This window comes from Dasypus novemcinctus, chromosome 8 (genome assembly GCF_030445035.2).
Source record: "Dasypus novemcinctus isolate mDasNov1 chromosome 8, mDasNov1.1.hap2, whole genome shotgun sequence".
Classification (NCBI taxonomy): Eukaryota; Metazoa; Chordata; class Mammalia; order Cingulata; family Dasypodidae; genus Dasypus; species Dasypus novemcinctus.
In genome coordinates, this window is record NC_080680.1 from 10,664,429 (window position 1) to 10,686,793 (window position 22,365).

At 42.7% G+C, this 22,365-nt stretch overlaps 1 protein-coding gene and 1 long non-coding RNA gene across 2 annotated transcripts in view; both read left to right on the plus strand.

The window, feature by feature from the left end:
* The window catches only part of SHC3 (SHC adaptor protein 3), a 183,447-nt gene that overhangs the window by 37,711 nt on the left and 123,371 nt on the right, over window positions 1–22,365 (plus strand). The window contains exon 3 of the mRNA XM_058301443.1: window positions 16,264–16,334. Coding sequence (XP_058157426.1) covers window positions 16,264–16,334 — 71 coding nt within the window. The remainder of the gene's footprint in view (window positions 1–16,263; window positions 16,335–22,365) is intronic.
* Window positions 16,346–22,365, plus strand: part of LOC139439479 (uncharacterized) — a 33,082-nt gene continuing 27,062 nt past the window's right edge. The window contains exon 1 of the long non-coding RNA XR_011649346.1: window positions 16,346–21,790. This is a non-coding gene — a long non-coding RNA (uncharacterized lncRNA). The remainder of the gene's footprint in view (window positions 21,791–22,365) is intronic.

Consider the following 22,365-nt stretch of genomic DNA (forward strand, 5'->3'; position numbering starts at 1 on the left):
CAAGGACTGAGCAGCATTCTTGCCACCAGGCCCCTCATGGCCAAGGTCGCCTGATTTCCAGGTCCCTGTAGGCTTTTGAGATGCACATCTTTCCAGGGTGAGGCAAGAGTCTGTAAAGGGTGACATATCTGTGACTCATGACTAAACTTTCCCAATTCTGTTTTGGCTTCCTGCCCTTTCTGTTTCTTTTACAGCCTTCTCAGACTCACAGTTGCCGAGGAACTTCTTTGTCAAGACTCTCTTTTAGAAAATAATGGCTTTTGTCTTAGTGCCACTGGCGGTTATCATTCTCTTCCCATGTATTGAAGGAACAAGATTTTTCATTTATTCTCCTTTTGCTTCTGAAGAATTGTGTTTTCTTTTAGGGTCTTTGTAAGTCGCAGCTCCTTCTCTAATTGCTCTGACTCCATGCCTACACACTCCCACTATTTCTTTGAATATTTTAGCAAGCTAGTTCCGTTTATTCTATCAGTGACATTCTCCTTTCTGCTACAGTAGTTCTGTCTCCACCCCTCAGTGTTTTTGTTCCTAACATTTCTCATTCAGAAAGCGAATTTTATTCTGTGCCCTTGACTTATTATTTTTAATACAGCGCTGCTTTCCCACACGCCTCCATTTCCTGAAGAAAACCTTCCGACACTTGATTGGAACTACTTTACTTTAATTTCATGAACCTGGGTTTTCATGAAGTTCATCTACCAACTTTGTGCCATGGAGTTCTTAAGCTTTAAAATGTTTGATACCCTACCTGGGGGCTACATGTCTTGGGTTTATTGTGGGAAACAGGTGGAGTCAGAAAGCCACACTCCCCTGGGATCCTCAAAACCGTCTAGAGCTTGAACAAAGACAAGGTGCTGAAACTTCAGTGTGAACTATATCTTAGCCCTCAGCCATGTGTATAAAGGTATCCCTGAGAACTTGGACTAAATTGGACAAATAACAATATTAATAGTATCTCAAGCCACATGGTTTGTCAGGATTGTGTGAACTACTTTACAAGTACATTTTATACTCACAACAGACCGGGAGGTGGCTGTCATCATCCCAGTTTTCATTTAAGGAAAGCAAGGTTCAAGGAGATTCAGTAAAAAACAAACAAACAAGACAAGAATCTCAGGTTATAGCTATTAAATGGAAGAACCAAAATTTGCATTTATGTCACCTGAATCAGATACACTGATCAGGTGAAGAGATCTTAGAAACTTAGATCAGTCTCTACAGACAAATATCAAACCTGAATGGGCATCAGAATCCCCTGGAGAGCTTGCAAGAGATCTGGGTGAAGCACAAGAATTTGTAGGTGATGGTGATGCTGACGCTATGACCAGGGGACCCCACACTTTGAGAATTGCTGTCCCAGACTTGTAGCTCATATGTATGGTACTCCATGGTGCTTTGAAGCCATATGTATCCCAGAAAGACACATTTTTAAATTTCATCCATTCCTGTGGCTGTGGACCCATTGTAAGTAGGACCATTTCATGAGGCCTCAATCAGGATGAGTCTTAATCCTCTTTCTGGAGTCCTTTATAAGGGGAATGTAGAAAGAAAAAGAGAGAGAGAGAGAGTCATGGAAGCAAGAAGCTGAAACCATGGAACCTGGAAGAGAAGGGAGAGCCCAGCAGACACCGCCATGTGCCTTGCCATGTGGCAGAGGAGCCCAGGATCTCCAGCAGGCAATCTCTGGGAAGAAAGCATCGTCTTGAAGATGCTTGATTGGGACACTTTCTCAGTTCTAAACTGTAAGCTTGTAAGTTCCCATAGTTAAAGTCAACCCATTTCATAGTATCTGCTTTAAGCAACCTAGGAAGCTAAAACAATTTCTTTCTTTGATTTCCCAACAATTTATTTTTAGTCCTAGCTTTGGCACATTTCTTTTTCTCACTCATGATGCAGCTTTCATAGGCACAACTAGTAAACTCTAAGGACTTTGAGGGCAACATGAGACCTGTTCTATTTCTCTCCGCTTGAGTAGTCTCTCAACGCAGATAAATGTTTATTAATTGATGGCATGAATGATGTAGAAGATTTCAGAATCTAATTAGCAAAAAATGCTTCTATTATTAATAGTCACAATTTAATAATGGCTTAAGAGTTTTAAAGTCATTTAAGAGACTCCTTTCTGCCCAGTACCAGAAGCCCAAATGGCAAATTTCTCAGTATGCTCACTATAAAATAATCAAGGTATAATATATTTTTCTGTAGGCTTAACATGGATACTATATCATTTTTAGGCCATGCTTAAAAATAACAGGCCTGGGAACACTGTAACTCCAAAGGAAGTTGCCGAGGATAGAAAGAACCAGTGGTAATTAATTTTATGGAAGCCAGTACTGTAAATTCTCCTAAGCTCCTCTGGTCAGAAAAGCCTGATGGCTGAAGGGCCAGGGGATGCAAAGCCAGTTGCCGAAGGTGTGTTGGATCACCCCTAGACAGTAGCTGGTCTAGGCAGTTCCAGCAAAAGCCTTGGGCCCGTGGTTCCTTGGCCTCTCTGAGATCACACACCCATTGCCCACCAATGTCTGCAGCTGGGGAAATGGCGGTTGGAATTCAACGACTGGGCACCCCCAAACCCCTCGGAGGAGTAGTCCACCATGGAGGCTCTATTTGAGGAGGGGGGCAAGGCCGATAGCATCACCTCCGCTTTACTCCCCAATGGCAGCATTGGAACAAGTGATTCTCAAGAGAGCCATTGAGGAAGAAGGTTCTAGAGCCTTTGCCCAAATTGTCTTTGGTCCACGTGGCATCTGTGAGGTAGCTGGAATCACCAGATCTCCTGCAGTCACTCTGTGGCCAGTTCTGCAGAGCCCTAGTTTTATTGAACATGGTCTTTTTGGGAGGCAGGGATGGGCTAAGGCAGGTAGGGAATATACCTTTAAAAATATTATTTTGTAATTGTACAAGTAATACATGGACACATTCTTGTTATGAAGTATTTTTTTTATTGACTTTGTAATAATATTACATTAAAAATATATATGTGAGGTCCCATTCAACCCCACCCCCCCACCCCCCTTCTCCCCCCCCAACAACACTCGTTCCCATCATCATGACACATCCATTGGTTTTGGTAAGTACATCTTTGGGCACCTCTGCACCTCATAGACAATGGTTCACATCATGGCCCATACTCTCCTCCATTCCATCCAGTGGGCCCTGTGAGGATTTACAATGTCCGGTGATTACCTCTGAAGCACCATCCAGGGCAGCTCCATGTCCCAAAGACGCCTCCACCTCTCATCTCTTCCTGCCTTTCCCCATACCCTTCGTCCACCATGTCCACTTTTCCCAATCCAATGCCACCTCTTCTATGTGGACATTGGATTGGTTGTGTCCATTGCACCTCTATGTCAAGAGGAGGCTCAGATTCCACATGGATGCTGGATGCAATCCTCCCATTTTCAGTTGTAATCACTCTAGGCTCCATGGTGTGGTGGTTGTCCTTCTTCAACTCCATCTTAGCTGAGTGTGGTAAGTCCAATAAATCAGATTGTAGGTGCTGGAGTCTGTTGAGGCTCAGGATCTGGCTATCACATTGTCAGTCCAGAGATTCAAATCCCCTAAATATATCTTAAACCCCAACATTAACTGCACCTCCAGCTCATTAGCATGAAAGTCTTATGAAGGGAGATCCCATCTGAGTCCAGATTCATCACACATAAACACCATTTCCAAAGAGGGGCCATCTGCCCTGGTAGTTAACCCCATCGGCCATGGCCATAACTCCCATGGGTCTCTTTAGCCCTCAAAGGAACCATATCTGGGGGTTGTATCTGCTTTATCTGTCTCTCTGACTCTGCTCAGTTGTGCATGAGGGCAAACCTTCTGCCAGCCTCCAGACTCTTTTTTAGAAACTCGTAGCCATATAAACTCATTTCTCCTTTCCATTTCCCCCTTACTTTAGGTCAAACAGCATTTTAAAGTCATGGTATTTTATGTAGACATGGATATTCTGCTGATCCGCATTGAACCTTCCGTATAAGGTCATTTTCCAGTTGCATCATCAGTTGGTAGTTGATAGTGGTCCCTCGTTGCCAGGGAGGCTCATCCCCGGGTGTCATGTCCCACGCTGGGGGAAGGCATTGCATTTACATGCTGAGTTTGGCTTCGAGACTGGCCACATTTGAGTAACATGAAGGCTGACAGGAGGAAATTCCCAGGCACAATGTTGCTCTAGGCCTTGTTGTTATGAAGTATTTTAGCACTACAGACATATTCCGAGATCAAAGATCCCACGCCCTCACTGTTCTTGCTTTTGCTCTGCTCCCCACAGGCAGCACCTGCCCCCGTCTCCCCTCTGTGCCCGCGTGGACTCTGCGACCATGTCCCCGTAAGTTGCCCTCCTGACTCAAGGCTCCTTGCAGCCACACGTGGATGTGGTCCCCTCGCCTTGATCCGAGGCGAAACCAGTGACTTGCTTTCACCGGTATAACGTGATAGACGTGAGGGTGTTTCTCGGAGACTCTAAGTTTGCATCATTTAACAAATAGCTGCACCTGGAATCAGACTCTGGGTGTGCCCTTTACTTGTTTAACTATTCACTTAATGACAAACATTTGGTGATGGTGGTGGTGTGTTTAGATTTTCACCCTTTACAGGCAATGAAACAGTGAATATCTTTGCCCATGCAATTCCATGCACATGTGGGAGTCTTTTTTGACAAGTAGGCTTAGAAATAAAAGTACTGGGGAAGCGGACTTGGCCCAGTGGTTAGGGCATCTGTTTACCACATGGGAGGTCTGCATTTCAAACCCTGGGCCTCCTTGACCCGTGTGGAGCTGGCCCATGCACAGTGCTGATGTGCACAAGGAGTGCCGTGCCACGCAGGGGTGTCCCCCGCGTAGGGGTGCTCCATGGGCAAGGAGTGCACCCTGTAAGGAAAGAAAGTGCAGCCTGCCCAGAAATGGTGCCGCACACACGGAGAGCTGACACAATAAGATGATGCAACAAAAAAGAAACACAGATTCCTGTGCTGCTGACAACAACAGAAGCGGACAAAGAAGAACACGCAGCAAATAGACACAGAGAACAGACAACTGGGGGTGGGGAAGGGGAGAGAAATAAAAAATAAAAAAATAAATCTTAAAAAAAGAAATAAAAGTACTGGGTCAAAGAAAGTATATTTTGAATATCCATAAGATTAAGTTCCAAATAGTATTCCAAGAAGCTTTTACCAATTTTCACCCTCCTTAATTATAGGAGAGAGGGCCCGTTTTCTTGCATCGTTACTCAATTTGGCTATCCTTCTGGGTGAAAGATGATATCTCTTTTGGTGTTATTTTAATTTCTCTGGTCACTACTCTTTTCAGATGCATATTGGCCACTTGTCTTTCTTTTTTTGTGAATTTGCTGTTTCAATAGTTCACCCATATTTTCTATTGAGTTGATGGACTTCTTTAATGATCATAGAAACTTAGAGCACTCTGGGTATGATTTTTCATTGTTATATTTATTTCAATTTTCACAGTCTTTTACTTGCCGTTTAATCATATTTATGTCATTTGCTCTGGACTCCTCTGTCACATGGCAGTGCACATGGCAGCCTGTCCTGACCACTCCCTTCTCTTCGGGGTCCCTTTGACCTTCAGCTTTTTGCTTCCCATGGCTTTCTCTCTGTCTGAATTTCATTCTACTTATAAAGGACTCCAGTAATAGGATTAGGACCCATCTTGTTTGGGCTGGTCCACACCTTAACTGCAGGAGCCTCATCAAAATGTCCTACTTACAATGTGTTCACACCCACAGGAATGGATTAAGTTTAAGAACATGGTTTTTCTTGGGCACACATCTCCAAACTACCACAACTGTATTTTACAACAAATATATAGTTTCCTACTATGACATAGAATTTAATCAGTTCTACACCTACCTCCAAAACAGACAATAGTCTTTAGTATTCTTTTCCTTCTCCTATCCTTTTTATCTGTCTCCTATCATCCATGTTGAGATTTCTTTGAGATTTTAGTTCAAAATAATTGCACACACACAAATATATATATATATATATTTAAAATTATGCTTCAAAAAATTCTAAAGGTGTAAAGCATACCTATAAGTTCTGTTGACTCTTTTTTTATCATTGTTTTATGTAGCCCATGTTCTCCTCTTTTTGGTATTCATTGTTTCTCTGGAATAGTTCTTTCGGATAGCATCTGTAGGTGGTTAGCTTTCTGAGCCCTTGCTCTGCCCTCCTACTGGAATGCTAGTTTGGGATATAAGATTCTTGGCTCAGTGCTTTTTTTTAATGTTTGAACTAGTTGACTTGATTTTTATTTTAAAGAAATTTTATTTTCCTGAGTCACTTTTGAAACATTATATTATCACCCAAGTAAGCATTTTTTAATCATACTGGCCCCCCCCATGGCTCCCTTTCTGTCTGCTCATTGTCTGCTCACTGTGTCTGCCCGTCTTTAGGAGGCACTGGGAACTGAACCCAGGACCTTCTGTGTGGGAGGCAAGTGCTCAGCCGCTTAAGCCACATCTGCTCCCTGCTGGTTGCAGCATCTACTGGTTGTGGGGTTGCGGCTTCTGCTCCTTGCAATGTCCTTTTGTCTTCTTTAGGAGGCACTGGGAACTGAACCCAGGACCTCCCATGCAGGAGGTGGGCACCCAACTGCTTGAGCCATATCTACTCCCCTTGGCTCAGTACTTTTGAAGACATTATTTGTCTTCATGTATTGGTAGCGAAAAAGGGCTCTAACATTACTCCATATCTCCTTTCTTTGTAAGTAATTTGTTTTTTTCCGCCCACTGGATGCTTCAGAGTATTTCTCTTTTGATCCTTTTGTCCTAAAATTAAGTCACCATGTGTCCATCTAAACATAAGATCCACATGGGGATGTTTCTTCTGGGAATCCAAGAAGACATGAACACTTCTGTCTCTCTCCATCACCAAGTATTTTGGTCTATTAATTCTTGAACATTTCTTCTCTTTTCTCTGTTCTTTTTCAGGAATTCCTGTGAGGCACATGCAGGAACCTCTTGATCTATCCTTCAAGACTTCACACTTTCTTTTGTAATGCAGTCACTTTGGTGCTTTGAACTTGGTTACGGGAAATTTTCTGAGCTCCATTATCCAGCTCTCAAGAATTTTTTTTTAACTTTGTACTCTTCTCTCGAACACATTGGATGAGTGTTCTGTTTGTATCCCAAATCAAGATTTTCCCTCTGCTAAGCAAAAACCAGGTGTCCAGGGAATGCAAAGTCATACTTTCTCTCTTTCCCAATGGTGGTTGTGTTAGTCAGGGTTCTTCAGGGAAACAGAACCAAGACACACAAATGTGCATATTTATAGTGTATCATATTATATATTAATCATATCATATCTCATATCATATTATAAAGAGACTTATTTCAAGGAATTGACTCATGTAATTATGGGTTTGGCAAGTCTGAAATCTGTATGGAAGCTGGCAGGGTGAAAACTCAAAGACAAGTAGGTGGTGTAGTCTTGAGGCAGAATTTCTCCTTCTCTGGGAAATCTCAGTTTTTGCTTGTAAGATCGTTTAACTGTTTGAATGAGGCCCACCCACATGACTGAGGGTAATCTCCTTTACTTAAAATCAACTGATTGTAGATGTTAACCATATCTACAGAATAACTTCACAACAGCACCTAGAGTAGAGTTTGATTAAATAACTAGGTACTATACAGCTTAGCCAAGTGGACACGTAAAACCACCATCACAGTGTCCAAAACTTAAAAAAAAATGCCTTGCAATACATTGAAGAATAAAAGTAGAGGGCATATATAAAAGAAGCCATGCGGTCTTATTAAAGGCAGAAAATAATACCTGACAAATAGTGGTATCTCTCATGTTTATGGATGAAAAGATTCAATAACAAATTTCAGTTCTTCTCAAGATACTATGAAATTCCGACCAGTCCAAATAGTTGTTGAGGTGTAGGGGACTTCACAACATGATTTGGAAGTTCTCAAGGGAAAGTACTTATAAGATATGCAGGAGGTGACAAACATAGTGTAATGTAATTGATTTTAAGAAAAGGTTCACACACCAGTGGGACTTTATATGCACAAAGCTGGCACATCAGTTCAGGAAAAAACAGATGAATTATTTAATAAGTGGGGCTGCCTAAATAATAGCCCATCTGGAGGCTAAATATTAGAACTCATACCATATCCTGTATAGATCAGTAAGTTCCAAATAGATTAAAGAACAAAATGAAGGCTATCAAATAAAATATTTAACTAAATAATAAGTAGACAATAAATAAGTAGGTAAATACTGTTAAGCTAAAATCCAGGAAGTATAAGAACTCAGGGTCAGGATGACCTTCAGGGCAGGCAAGACAGGACACTCAGAATTCACAGAGAAAATGACAAAGACAATTGATTGCAAAAGCAGTGATGATTTTTGTTAGGTAAAATGTAGACATCATCAGAAGACAGATGAGTGATACTACGTAGTGCAGTGGAGGGCAGAAGGAAATAAACTGGCTTGTACTTCAATGGTGGGAGGACAAGTTGTTACAACTCTTTGGAGAGCAATCCAGGAACATCTGTCAAAAATTAATCTCCTTCCAGTGATTAGGGTGTATGTGCAAGGAGTTTTGCTCTATGACTGTTTATGGGGACCTAAATGATGAGAAATCACCAGAATATATATTAAGAGGGAAATGGTAGATAAATTATATATGTGGAATATCATACACACGTATGTCCATATGTCCATACATATATACACATGGGAGTAGCTATATAGTCCCCATGGAGTTGAGAGAGGGGAGAAAGCTGGAGAGGTGCAGATATATCATTATGTCAAAAGAAGCAAATTGCAGAGTAAGGCATAGAAAATGATTGTATTTTTATTTTAAAGAGACCAGATCTCCTATATAACATACATGTGTACATATGTTAAGGAACGATTGTGTAAGCATAAAAGTATGGAAAAAGTCTCAGCAGGTTTAACTTGGCTACCTCATGGCTTTTGTATCAGTTGGGAAGACCAGGGGATGCTTTGTTAACAAGCTATGCTAAGGTCTTACTGGCTTAAAGCAACAGTGGATTATGGCTTGCTCATGCTTCCAGCCCTCTGCTTGGCTGTGGAGGCAACAGGCTGACATCACTCTCATTGGGACCAGGCTGAGCGAGACTTCCTCACTGGGACCAACACCACTGAGGAGGCAAGAGGAAGTAAATGCTAGAAATCTTGCTCCCACAATCACGTTCTCTGGCCCACATCACTTGCCACCCACATTTCAACAGCAAAGGCTAATCGTGTGGCCACAAATTACCTCCAGGAAATCAAGGAAGTACCCTTTTCTTGGAAGTTGGGAAGAATGGGGTAATGCCTACTCCAGTGGTGGCATAAGAGGGAAGTATGGAAAGAGATGTTCCATATTTTCTTTATAGGTCTTGAATTATTTCCTTTTGTTACAATTGGGTTAAGTTATATTAAAAAGTTATTTTTCGGAGGACAATGAAAATGGAAACATCACCTCAAGAATAGTCTAACTTTCCACAGCTACACAGGGAAACTAGTTTTCTGGAAGAGAAGACCATCCCCACACTCCAGACAATTCAAAAGCCAACAAAAAATTTAATCTGGAAGGAAGCTCTGCCATCATTTTACACAGAGGGGTTAAGTAACTTGTCCAAAACCACATAGTGGCAGCACTTCTTCCTATATATATGAGGGTTTTTGAAGGAAACAGAGCTGACAGGAGACATCTGTAAATGGCATGAGATTTTATAAAATTGTCTCATGCTATGGTGGGGATACACAAGTCCAAATTCTGTAGGGCAGGCCATAAGCCAGAGACTCAGATGAAGGACCTTGTTGAATTCTCCAGGAGACCCTGGCAGTCTGAAGGAGAGATGATGATTCTCTCTCTGAATGCTGAAATCACTTCTCCTTCAACTAATTGGCTGATATGTCACTCATTGCTGATGGCAATCTCCTCAGATGATTGTAGATGTAACCAGTCATCTATGCAAGCAACTCACTGGTGATTGAAGTCCATGAAATGCCCTTGTATTACAATTAGCCCAGAGCTTCCTTGATCAAACAACTGGGCACCACTGCCTGGCCGAGTTGACACATGAACCTGACCATCACACTATAATTCAGAGCTCTGCAGTCCCTGCCTGTTATGTGAAGGCTACATCCCAGCTTTTGTCTCCCTGTGGAGTCTTTATATTTACTTCCATTTTACTCTGAAACAAGGACGCAGTTTACATATCAAACAGCCTTATCCCATTTCTTCAGATCTCTGCCTTAGTTTTTCTTTCCACTGAGTGTTTGGGTTGGAAACATGTTATTTTTACTTTCACTTACCTCTCTACAAAAGAAGTTATAGGAAAAACTTGAGCATCTTAAAGAAAAAACAGACTTTCACCTGTTACTGTTCCACAAATGAACAGAGGGGCTTATGTTTGCATTTCCCCAATAATCTGGAGTTTTCCCACATACTTTTTCCTTTCTCATTCTCTCCAGTTTCTTTCTCTCATTTCTCCCTACTGTTCTACTTTTTAACACTTTACCATCTGTATTGGTTTTCCTTGACTGCTGAAGCAAATGTCACCCAATAGGTTGGCTTAAACAACGGGGGATTTATTAGCTCGCAGTTCTGAGGTTAAGAGAAAGTCCAGGGAAAAAGGACTTGGCCCAGTGGTTAGGGCGTCCGTCTACCGCATGGGAGGTCCGTGGTTGAAACCCCGGCCCTCCTTGACCCGTGTGGAGCTGGCCCATGTGCAGTGCTGATGCGCGCAAGGAGTGCTGTGCCACGCAGGAGTGTCCCCCGCGTAGGGGAGCCCCACGCGCAAGGAGTGCACCCATCAGGAGAGCCGCCCTGCGCGAAAGAAAAAGTGCAGCCTGCCCAGGAATGGCGCTGCCCACACTTCCCATGCCGCTGACGACAACAGAAGTGGACAAAGAAACAAGACACAACAAATAGACACAGAGAACAGACAACCCGGGGGGTGGGGGGTGGGATTAAATAAATAAATAAATCTTAGAGAAAGTCCAAATGAAGTGTCATCAAGGTGATGCTTCCCTCCTAAAGATGGGACTGGCTGCTGGTGATCTTTGGTCCTGGGTTCCTCTATCACATGCAAGGCATGTGGCAGCCTCTCCTGGTCTCTCCCTTCTCTTTCAGGTTCCAGGTTCCATTGAGTGTCATCTTCTTGCTTCCTGTGACTTTACTTTCTCTCTCTGTTTGAATTTCATTCCACTTTTAAAAGATTCCAGTAATATGATTAAGGCCCATCCTGAATGAGATTGGACACTCAGCTAATATAACCACCTCAAAAGTTTCCACTTACAATGGGTTCTGACCCACAGGAATGGATTAAGTTTTAGAGCTTGATTTTCTAGGGTTCACAGCTCCAAATTATCACACCATCTTCTCTTTATTCCATTTTTTCCCATTCATCACTATAGGAATAATAACATGCTTATGTCTGTTGAGAGACAGAGAGAGACAGAGAGAGGGGGAGAATAATTTACAAGGTGATTTGTCATGAGTACATTTTCTTCAGTAACTTTTAGGAAGTAATGGTAGTCATGTAATGACTACATTGGTGGCGGTGATATTCACATCACTATAATGACAGTCATGTTCTCCATATAACCTTGTGATGATAGTGGGTGTGGTATTCACACAACTATGTAAAAGATCAAGGTTTAATTTACAATCATTAATCAAGGTCAAAAAGTAGTTTTTAACACATGATCCTACACGTAAGCTGAGATATTCTGCTGGTCTGAGTTAACCCTTTTATTCAAGTTCCCTTTCTAGTTTCATCACTAGTTTGTGATTGGTAGTAATCCCTCAACACCAGGGAGGCTTATCCCAGGGATTCATGTTCCATGCTCTGGGGAAGGTAATGCTTTTACCTGCTGAGTTTGGCTTCTAGAGTGGCCACATTTGAGCAACATGGAGGCTCTCAGGAGGTAACTCTCAGGCACCCTGCAGCTCTAGGCCTAGTTCATATTTCAGGTGCACAGGCTCATAAGCATAGTCATCAGTATCAAGGGCTCATCATTGGACCATCCTTCTTCATTGATCTTTGCTGTTGCACTTGGGGGATTGTTGCTGTTCCATTGGGGAATGTGACAGAACTCCCTTGGGTAGGAACTCAGCACTCCCTCAGCTGTCATTTGTAACTGTAACTACTATGAAAATAACCAACATATATCTGAACATTTTTATGTACCCTATATACATGCCCTGGAGAACTCCCTCCCAACCATGTGCCCCCTCCCATCAATAACACCCCACACCAGCATTCCTCCCCTGCCATGATTGAACCTCTCTGTGGTCCAAAACATCTTAAAAAATGAAGCCTAATATATTGCCAAATTCAATTAATAGGAAAATGAAATAGTAGTGATATGTTTAAAGATTAGAAATAGAATACATACTAATTTAGAAAAGCTAAAATAAAGTAAAAATAAATTGGGGTATTAAAAAATGAAAAATATTTTAAAACTTGGTTGGTGTATACTCAGTAGTCTTGAATCTCTGGACTGGCCTTGTGCCAGCTGGGCCCTGAGCCTCAGCAGAGTTGCAACTCCTACCCTCTGGTTTGTTGGACTTACCCAGGTCACCTAACAGGGAGGTGAAGATGGTAAACTACCACACCAGGGAACCGTGAGTGCCTACAACTGCAAGCAGGAGAATTGCATGCATCATCCACGTGGGATCTAAGCCCCCTCTTGATATAGAGGTGGAGGAATGGACATCACCATCCCAGGGTCGACAGGATGGAGGAATAAAATATGGATTAGAGTGGACTTACCGATATTCTACTATAGAGCTATTGTGACTAGTAATGGAAGAAATTGTAGTATTGATGTGGAGAAAGTGGCCATGGTAGTTGCTGAAGGCAGGGAGAGGGAAGAAGAGATGTGATGTGAGGGCATTTCCATGACTTGTAGTTGTCCTAAACAATATTGCAGGGACAGATGCTGGACATTATATATCCTGCAATAACCCACTGAATGTACTGGAGGAGAGTGTAAACTACAATATAAACTATTATTCATGTGGTGCAGCAGTGCTCCAAAATGTATTCACCAAATGCAATGAATGTGCCACAATGATGAAAGAGGTTGTTGATGTGGGAGGAGTGGGGTGTGTGGGGTGTGGGATTTATGGGAACCTCTTATATTTTTTAATGTAACATTTTTTGTGATCTATGTATCTTCAAAAGAATACTATAAAAAATGTTGGGGGTGGGGGGATGGGGAGTGAGGTATATGGGAACCTCTTATGTTTTTTAATATAATGTTTTGTGTGATCTATTAACTTTAAGAAAAAAATAATTAAATAAATAAAATTAAATTAAAAAATTTTTTTTTAAATTTACAATCATTGCAGCATTTTTGCCTGTGACTTCCAATGACTCTGCTATGGTGATGGTGTTCTTGAAATAATTCTGGGACTGTAGTATGGTGGTAACCACATAACTTGGTGATGGTGTTGGTGGCATTCCCAGAAAACAGAGGAAGACAACGTGGTACTCACAAAACTCTGGAACATAGGTGGACGTGGTATGCACGGAACTCTACCAGGGTGGTCGTGGGAGTAGTCACATGGTTGCAAAACTATGGGTGGTGCTGGCCCCATAATCCTGTGATGATGGCTGCAGCAGACACATTGTTTTGTGGCATCAATCATGTAGTTGACATAATTCATGCCATTGGTGTGGTGTGGGATTCAGTTAGCTCTGTGGGTGGTCATGGTGACAGCAGCACTAGAGGTGGCATTTATAGAATCTTCCATGGTCTTGGGTGGTCTTGAAATGTTTCTGCCAGTGTGAATGTGGGATTTACATAATGAATGCTGCATTGGTTGTGCAATTTACATAATTCTGCAGTGTTGGTGGTAGTAGTTTTATCACTTCATGATTTGGTGGTATCCACATAATTCTGACGTTGATGCTGATGGTATCCCTATAATTCTGTGACTGTGGTCAAGGTACCCATGCAAATCTGTGGCTTGGTAGTAGTGGTTCCATATTGCTCTGTGGCTTTGTGGTGGTTTCCAGATAGCCCTGTGGCTTGGTGGATTCCATAGAGCCCTGTGGCGTGGTGGTGGTGGTTTCCATGTATCTCTGTGATGGTGCTGGGGCATTCACATACTCTGTGACATTGGCCTGTTATTCACATCACCCTCTGTGATGTCGGATATGGTGTTGGTGAGGTTGTTGGTTGTAGTATTTACATAAAAATGTAATGGGGATGGTTGTAGTCACCTAACTCTGCAATGATGAGCATGGGAATCATGTACTCTGCTCCAGTAGAGATGCTGGCATTTATATAACTCTGTGAGGTGGTAGCAGTGTGTACATAATTCTGCACCTTGGAACTTCTGGCGAGTTGATCATGGTCATTAATAACTCTTGACATTAGAGATATAAAATGGCGGTGGTTGCAGTAGACGTATTTCTGGGATGATGGAGAAAGTATTCGGATTGCTCTGCCGCCTAGGTGGTGTTGGAGCTCAAGAATGTTTGTGGCTGTGGCATTCATACAACTCTGCGATGGTGCTGGTGCTTTGCATAGGAAGGTGTGATATTACTGCTGGATATGGCCATAAGTGTCAGTGCTGACATTGGTTTCCACAGATCTGTGATTCAAATAACTTTGTGACATTGCTCACAGTTGCCATCAAACTCTGGAAAGGCAGGGTTAAGTGGTAGTTTAGTTTCTTTGGCTGCTCCAGCAAGAACCATGAAATGGATTGACTTAAACAATGGGAATTTGTTTGCTTACAGTTTTGAGGCTGTGAAAATGTCCAGATCGAGGCATCATCAAGACAATTCTTTCTTCCTGAAGACCAGCTTCCAGTGATCCTTGGTTCCTCTGCCACATGGCAAGGCACTGGCACATCTTCTGGTCTATTCCTTCTCTTTGGGGTTTCATTAATTTCAGTTTCTTGCTTCCATGGCTTTCTGTCTCTCTGTCTGAAGTTCATTCCCTTATAAAGGACTCGAGTAAGAGAATGAAGACCCATCCTGAATGAGATGGGCCACACCTTAACTGAAGTAGCCTCATCAGAAGGGCCTACTTACAATGGGCCCATACCCACAGGAATGGTTCAAATTAAAAACATGCTTTTCTGGGGGTACAGACAGCTTCAAACCACCACAGATGGTTTCCACCTAAGTCTGAGGTTGGTGATAGTATTAATATAACTCTGGGATGGTAGACGTGGAAATCATACAACTCTGCCTTGGTAGTTATTTTCATGTAACTCTACGATGCTGCTGGTGGTGAATTCCCTGTACATCTGAGACACTGGTGGTTGTGTTTTCCACACGACTCTGAGATGATTGTAGTAGTATTCACATTTAATGAATGTAGAAACTTAGGCTCAGAGAAGTGTAAAGTTTTGCTTAAAATCCTATAACAAGATACGATAGAATCAGGCTCAAATTTACGTGTTCTGAATAATTCAAATGCAGTCTTTCTGCACCACATTGAGAGGTCTCTTTTTACTAAGTCTAAATGTAAAGGCATTGGTGTAAAATATCTGTACCCTCTAATCCAGTGCTTTGAAATACAAATACTGTATCTCTACCATGCTAGTTCTTTATAACTTTAATTCTGCCCATATATTACATACATGTATAAATTAACAAGTGTGGATCTGATCAAAATTTAGTTGTTAAGTACAGAGGTATAAAATTGAATTCCTGATAATGTAGGTTAAATAATGCAGAGGAGGATTTTCTGGAAACCAAAGGAAAGTACCTTTGGGAAATAAATCTATAGTCTATTCACAGAGCCCAATATATATTTATTAAATAACCAAGTTAAGATGTGTGGTGAGATTGTTGGTCATATGGTATTTTCATTCGTTGTTTAACATCATACACCTCTAGAAACTTGATGCAGGGTTAGCTATATGATGTTGGGATCTGATATTGCTTTCAGGGCACATGTATGTTAAAACAATCATTGAATTATGCATTTAAGAATTCTGCATTTTTTGCATGCAAGTTATGCCTCAATAAAAGTTGTTAAAAATGCACTAATAAATAAAGTGAATATACAAATGATTTTTAGAAAAGTTGAGTACAAAATGCCAATATAAGCACTCAAGGTATTTTCTTATGGGTGTGAGTTACAGCTTTTAGAGAAAAAGAGCATAGCCTTACTATAGAATATAGAATATAGAATAAATATAATTTGGGAAATGTATATGACTTCTGTAAATGCCCTTGTTTTTGGTATTAACTGCCTTTTCATCTCAGTTTCCTGGCTTATAATTTACGTTTATTTTCCTCTTGCAGTACTTGGGGTGCATTGAAGTTCTGCGCTCAATGAGGTCTCTTGACTTCAGTACAAGAACACAAATTACCAGGTAAGCCCCCTTGAAAATGGACTTTCATGATTTTATATTAGAAAAGAATGATCTCAGAGGCCAACAGCCTAGAAATTTCCAGAGTAAAAGGCTGCCCTTAGAATGCCAAGTATCGGCTGAGTTGTGAACCAGAATTTCACTGGAGAGTAAGACCTTCATTTCATCATCCATGTTTATCACATGTGTCTCTTGATGGAAACACACTGAAGGATTCGTCCCCATTGCACGTTCTTTTATAATCAAGCTGCAGGCAGATGGAGCTACCTGTTTATCCTGGAGTCTTTCAAGTATGTGACTATAACATGAGGTTGATTCTTTAAACTCTACTGAACCATATTCTATTTAGAAAAAAAAAATCTGGAATGTCTGGAAAGAATTTCCAACAGTATGCCCAGAAAATAAAATGTATAGAAGTGGAAATAGGAAGATTAATGGAAGTAGGTTATTTAGTAACAGGCTTATATACTGTCCACCATGAACTAGATTCTAAACTTCTTGAGGGCCAATTCTGTATTTAAATATTGGTTTTTAAGTAAAATTTCATAGCTTAGGATGGTTTCTAGTAGAGCTTATTATACCTTTAGAAAAACGCCAATGTCGAGTCATCTTGAAGGAAGAGAATTGCAAATCTAGGAGATGGTCTGTGGAATAGCTCTTTTATTCTCAGCAGACAATGAGTTTATGTTGTTTCAATGTTTGTGGAATTACTTCATCTAAACAGCACCCTCAGAAAATGCCTCATATTTGTTCCATGCAAATCGCTCTATTGTATATTCTTAGGTTAGCAAGCCAAACTCTAAAGATTGATGTTTCAAGAGCAATTATTTTTAGTAGGTCACTGCTAATTAAATGTGCACACCTCAATGCTGTGTTTTAACTATTGTAATAACTCCTCTTCCTTGAAGAATTCATGAAAGGCTGATGCTTCTCTTCTCTCTAAAGTGCCTCTGCACTGTTGGGAACATACTGCTTTAGGTTATCTGTATTAAAGAATGAATCTGCCTCCACATATTAGTAGAACGTGGTTTATGGAAATTTCCATGGCAGAGGAATGGTATTTTGACATGAAAGCATTTAAAGGAAAATTCCGAATCAGGCATTCATCCCACCCAGCAAAGGCATGTGCATGGCAGCTCTGTGGGCAGACTACCTTGCCTGGGTGCCTGGGGAAATTTGGCAACAGTATGAGACATTGCCCACTCTTTCATGTGCAGGAGTTGTTGTTCTTAAAGGAATGATAATTGACTGGGGAAGAACTGTGGACCACATCTTTATAGTACTAGAATTTCTGAGATGATTTCGTGCCGTTTTAATTTTGCTCTGTGTTTATTGAGCATCTGCTTCTAGCTGATTGGGCAAAGCGGGAGGCTTGCTTTGATAGGCCTCCCGTGTTGGGGAGAAAGTCACATTCCAAATGACTGAGGGACCTGTAATGGGTCACGTGAATAATCTCAGTTTTCCCGTTGATGAGGATATTGACTCTGAGGGTAAAACTCCAATGGACAGAATTGATACTAAAATTGTAGAAGAAAGCAGTGAGCAGAAGTCAGTGGGTTTGGAGGTTCAGATGTCTTTCTCCAATCCCATTGCATCTAGACTTTAGTTGAGGTGAGGCAGCATAATGGGGCAATTGGAGTACCTTTTTTGGATTCCAGAAACTTACTGTGGACTTCTGGATGTATAATGATTGCCTTTGGGTTCTATTAAACTTTTTGAAAATGGTTTTCATTGACTCTTGCCTCAGTTTGATTATATGACGTGTTTCTTACTTTGGTTAATAGCTGGAGACCACTTGTAGTTGACAAATCAATGTCAGAAGCAAATACTTTACATCCACAAGAAGAATATACAATGATGTCTTTGTAGATCGACCACACTATGGAGCTTTCAACCTCTAGGTGGTAACTGAATATTAAACAAATGTATGTGTATATATTACTTTATATACACAAGGCATTCTTGAGAGGTTGTAGGGAAATCTATAAGTTGTTATTAAGTTATAGTATACAGGCACTAAGAAAATTTGTTCCCAAAGGGACCCCAGACATGCCTTTTATAAAGGCATATTTTTTCCTAAGAAAATAATCAGTTTCAACATTTTTTGTTCCATATTTTTAAGTGTTGGATATGTAGCCTCTTTTGGAGGCTCTGACAACCATATCATGTGTCTTTTTTAGGATCTGTTTTACGTAATTTCTGGCATCTGGGTTTAGATTTCTGTGGCATTCTCAATAGCACTACTCATGGATTACTGATATCTTACTAAAAGGTAATTTAAAAAATTACCCAGTGAAGTTGCCACCTGATTAGACACTTAGTTGCTGTGGTGGCTGTTAGAAGCCTTATATGAGAAACGCCTTGAGCAGAGGGACTTGGTGACTGGTTGAAACTGAGTGGCCGTCATGGCGATGAGTGTGGACGCTGACAGGCAGGCTGCTGGGCTGAGGATCCCAGCTCTACGATTCCTACAAGTTGGCTTTGATTTGCACACCTATATAAAAGGGCGAGAGTAATGCCTACCTCAGCGGTGGTTGTGAGGAAGAAGCCAGTTTCAGCATCCAGAACCCATGGGACAGGCCCGGTTTGGTGGAAGCTCTGTGCTGGTTCAGCTTGGTGGGCACTTCAAGGAAGACATTTCTGTCCACAAGCAAGTGGGCAGTTGAAGTTGTAGAGTTAGTGGCAGTTACTGCACCTTCTGCAGTCCCTGCTTCCCTCTTGGGTCTGCCTGCTGTTGGCGAGGCATAGAGAAGCCAGCCAGGAAGGGAGGCTGTCCCAGGCCTTGGCCAGGGCTCAGCCTCGGAATCGCTCAGGCTCAGGAAGCATCAAGATTTTGGCCAAGAGAGAATGCTCCTGAAAGTTTGCCCCAGAGACAGATATGCACACCAGTGGATGGGTGTTTCTCCTAATAGTTTCTGCAAAAGACTAGTCCTCTGAGATCTTACCTCGTCCCCCAAGGGATCCCTAGACAAATACAGTTTTAGAATGCAGCATTCAAAATCTCTTTCCCCCACCTTTGTAGATTCACATAAAGGTGATCTAGAAATCCCACTTGAGAGAAGCTGTGAAATTTAGCTTATTCTAGTGTTTCCCATACCAGCCTGGGAACTACTTGACTGGGAACTGTCCTCTCTCTCCAGCACCCCCTCACCAAGGCCACTCGTTGTCCGTGAAGCACTCTTAGAATACTGGAGGTGCCTGGGTCGCCCACTGTGCTAGGAAGCCCTGAGGGGTCTGAGGGAGGCGTCTTGGTTGGCGCTATCCTGGGGGAGATGGGGCACCAAGCAAAGAGGACTGAGCGAGAGTCAGTCCTGGCTCAAAGACCCCTGCTTTCATCTGAGCTACCCCACCAGAGTTCTGCACAAGATCACTGTCACTAAAAACGCCTGGAAACCAGTCTCCCAGGGGCCGGCTCATTTTGGCCTTGAGTTTGACCTTCAGGGAGTCATATGCCTGGACTGTTCTTTGTGCCTTCTGGAGAATTCCTCTTGATGCAGTTGCTCTCAGCTCTCGTCGAGGGATGGCTTGAACTGTGCCACGGCATTTCTGGTAACAGTGGGACTTGCCACATCCTATGGGGGCCTTCTGAGACAGTGCTCTCTTTCACCTTAGTGCCTGGAGCAGCCGCTTCTCCTGGCCTGTCTGTGCTCTGCGGCGGCTAAGTGCTCTTTGCTCAGAACAGCCCCCGTGATTGGTGAGAAGCTCCCGAGGTGCCCTTGGGCACTAGACCAGCAGCCTTACCTTCTTTCCCCCTTTACTTTGATTGACTCACATACTTATTTTTATTTTGTTACGTTTTATTTTGTCTCTCTTTGGGAGCCACCTCAAACCACTTATAGAAGTTGGGAGGTTATAAACAGATAGAGTCTAACCCAGAGTGCTCAAACGAGGTGGTCCTCCCACAAGAGCAGAAGCTAACATCTGGCACGTGCTTCTGGCTCAGTCGTCCCTGCTGACTTCCTGCTCTGCTGGGATATGTCGGGCATCTGTCGTGCTTGCCTTCCTCTCAGGATTATGCGTGGACCCAGCCATGTGTGGCTTGGCTAAAATTCTAGGGCAAGCTGCAGATAGATTTATCACAAATTGTCCAGGAGCCAACATAAACCTGCTTTTTCAAATTGTTGATGGTGAAAAAGTGACTGTTTTAATTTGTTTAAAAATGTTTAGCTTTCCTATTTTAAAGGCTGTCGTAGTTTCAACAGACCTTAAAGAATCTGCTTCGAGTTTGCTTGACCCAGACATACATGTGTACTACCCTGTGCTCCAGAGCTCCCTGCCACCAAATGTGCCAAGCTCTCGAAGATTTCAAATTATGTACACAAATGTCTTGGGATTTGTTTTTTTAATTCTCCAGGGATGTGCGTAAAATCCCTTTAGTCTGTAAACAATAACCAAAGTCTGTAAAAGAAAAGCGTCTTTCTTTTAAGGAAGCACTTCCTGTCTGTTCTTTTTCAGTGTATTGGATTAGATCTCAGGAGAATTTTATTTCTGATGTCAGTGCACGTGTGTTGAAGTTCAGAGCGCTATAAGCGAGTAACAGTCCTCTCAAGTTCTTATGAAAGCAATGAGGCAGCGGTAGAGGTGCACACGGGAATAAGTGATCTGCTGAGTTTAATTGAATGCCGTGAAGTCGAATCTTTGTCGTTCAATGTTTTATGCAAAGGTGTTTTGAAAAGGTGAACATGTGACCATATGGTATTTGTCTGAAATAACGCATGTCGGTCGTTTCGAGTCTCTGGGTATGAACAAGAGAGCTAGCACGCCGTGATATGAAGAAAGCTGGTGCTTTTCTGAACTGTGACGTTGGTGATGGCCGGGAGATCTCCAGCCTGGCCTGCTGGGGCAGTCTCCTCGCTTCACCGTCAGCCTGGAGGAGGCCAAGCCCGACAGGACATCTGCACGGCTGGTGATGGCACCCTCCCTCTCTTCTCAAAGAGTTGACCCGGAGGGCTTGGTAAAGCCAAGTTCCTGGGTCCCTGCTGGCTTCCAACATTCTGTAAATGCTCTCGAAATAGATAAATTAAAGATCCCAGGTAAAAGCTTTCACCACGCAATCCATCCGTGCATTCCATTCCATCTCCGGCTGCCTCCGTCCTTGTATGCCTGCTCGCCTTCCCCAGCCCCAGCGAGCCTCGTCTCATGCCCCGGGTGGGGTGGGACTTCCTGCAAGAGAGGGATGGCCAGGTTGCATGCTGGGTGCTTCTCCAGAGGGAGGGACCTTGTCTGTTCACGTGCAGCAGCATCTCTTTGCCATCGTGCCCTCAACATCTCTGTGTTGCATGGACATTTAACAACACGTACATATGGGGATTGAGGCAATTCATATTGTGTCGTCTCAGGAAAGGCCACGTGGACTAACAGAATATTTGTGTCATTTGTAGAAGCTTGCCTGCCATCAGGGTGGCTTTCGGGCAGTGAGAAAGCAGATGGTAGAAGAAGGACACAGAGAAGAAACACAGGTAAGGCACTTTTCCTCTCCAGCCTCTGGGATAACCTCTGGGAAACCCAGGGAATGAGGTGAAGATCCCATTGCCCCACCTTGCCTGGTTGAATACCCCGGTTGTCCAAAGGCCTTTGGTTCGGGTGTGTAGTTTCACCCTTGAGAACTGGTGAAATGCACGCTACATGCCATGCTAAGTGGGCAGGAATGGGCTGCTCCCGCTTGACGTTACTGAAAGGCTCAGGATAGCCAGGCTGTGTGTTCACTTAGCAAACACGGAGGGAGTGATTCGATGGGTTCCGTGGCTGCAAGTCCACCGCGTGAGTGAAGGTGAAGACGTGTGCCCTTTTATGACCGGAGCAGGGTATGAAAAACAAAGCTGGCTCCTGGGCCCCCCGGGTGCGCCGCAGAGCCCATCTCTTCAATGAGACCACTTGAGTGCGCTGTTCCCGAATGCCTCCCGCACTACGGAATACGCATTCTCGAATGTTGATTTAAGAAGCACGTGCCAGGAAAAGGAGCAGATCCGCACGGATCTTTTCTGAGGCTGGTCGACCCTCAGATTTAGAAAGGAGTGCCCTGGGTGTGAAGCAC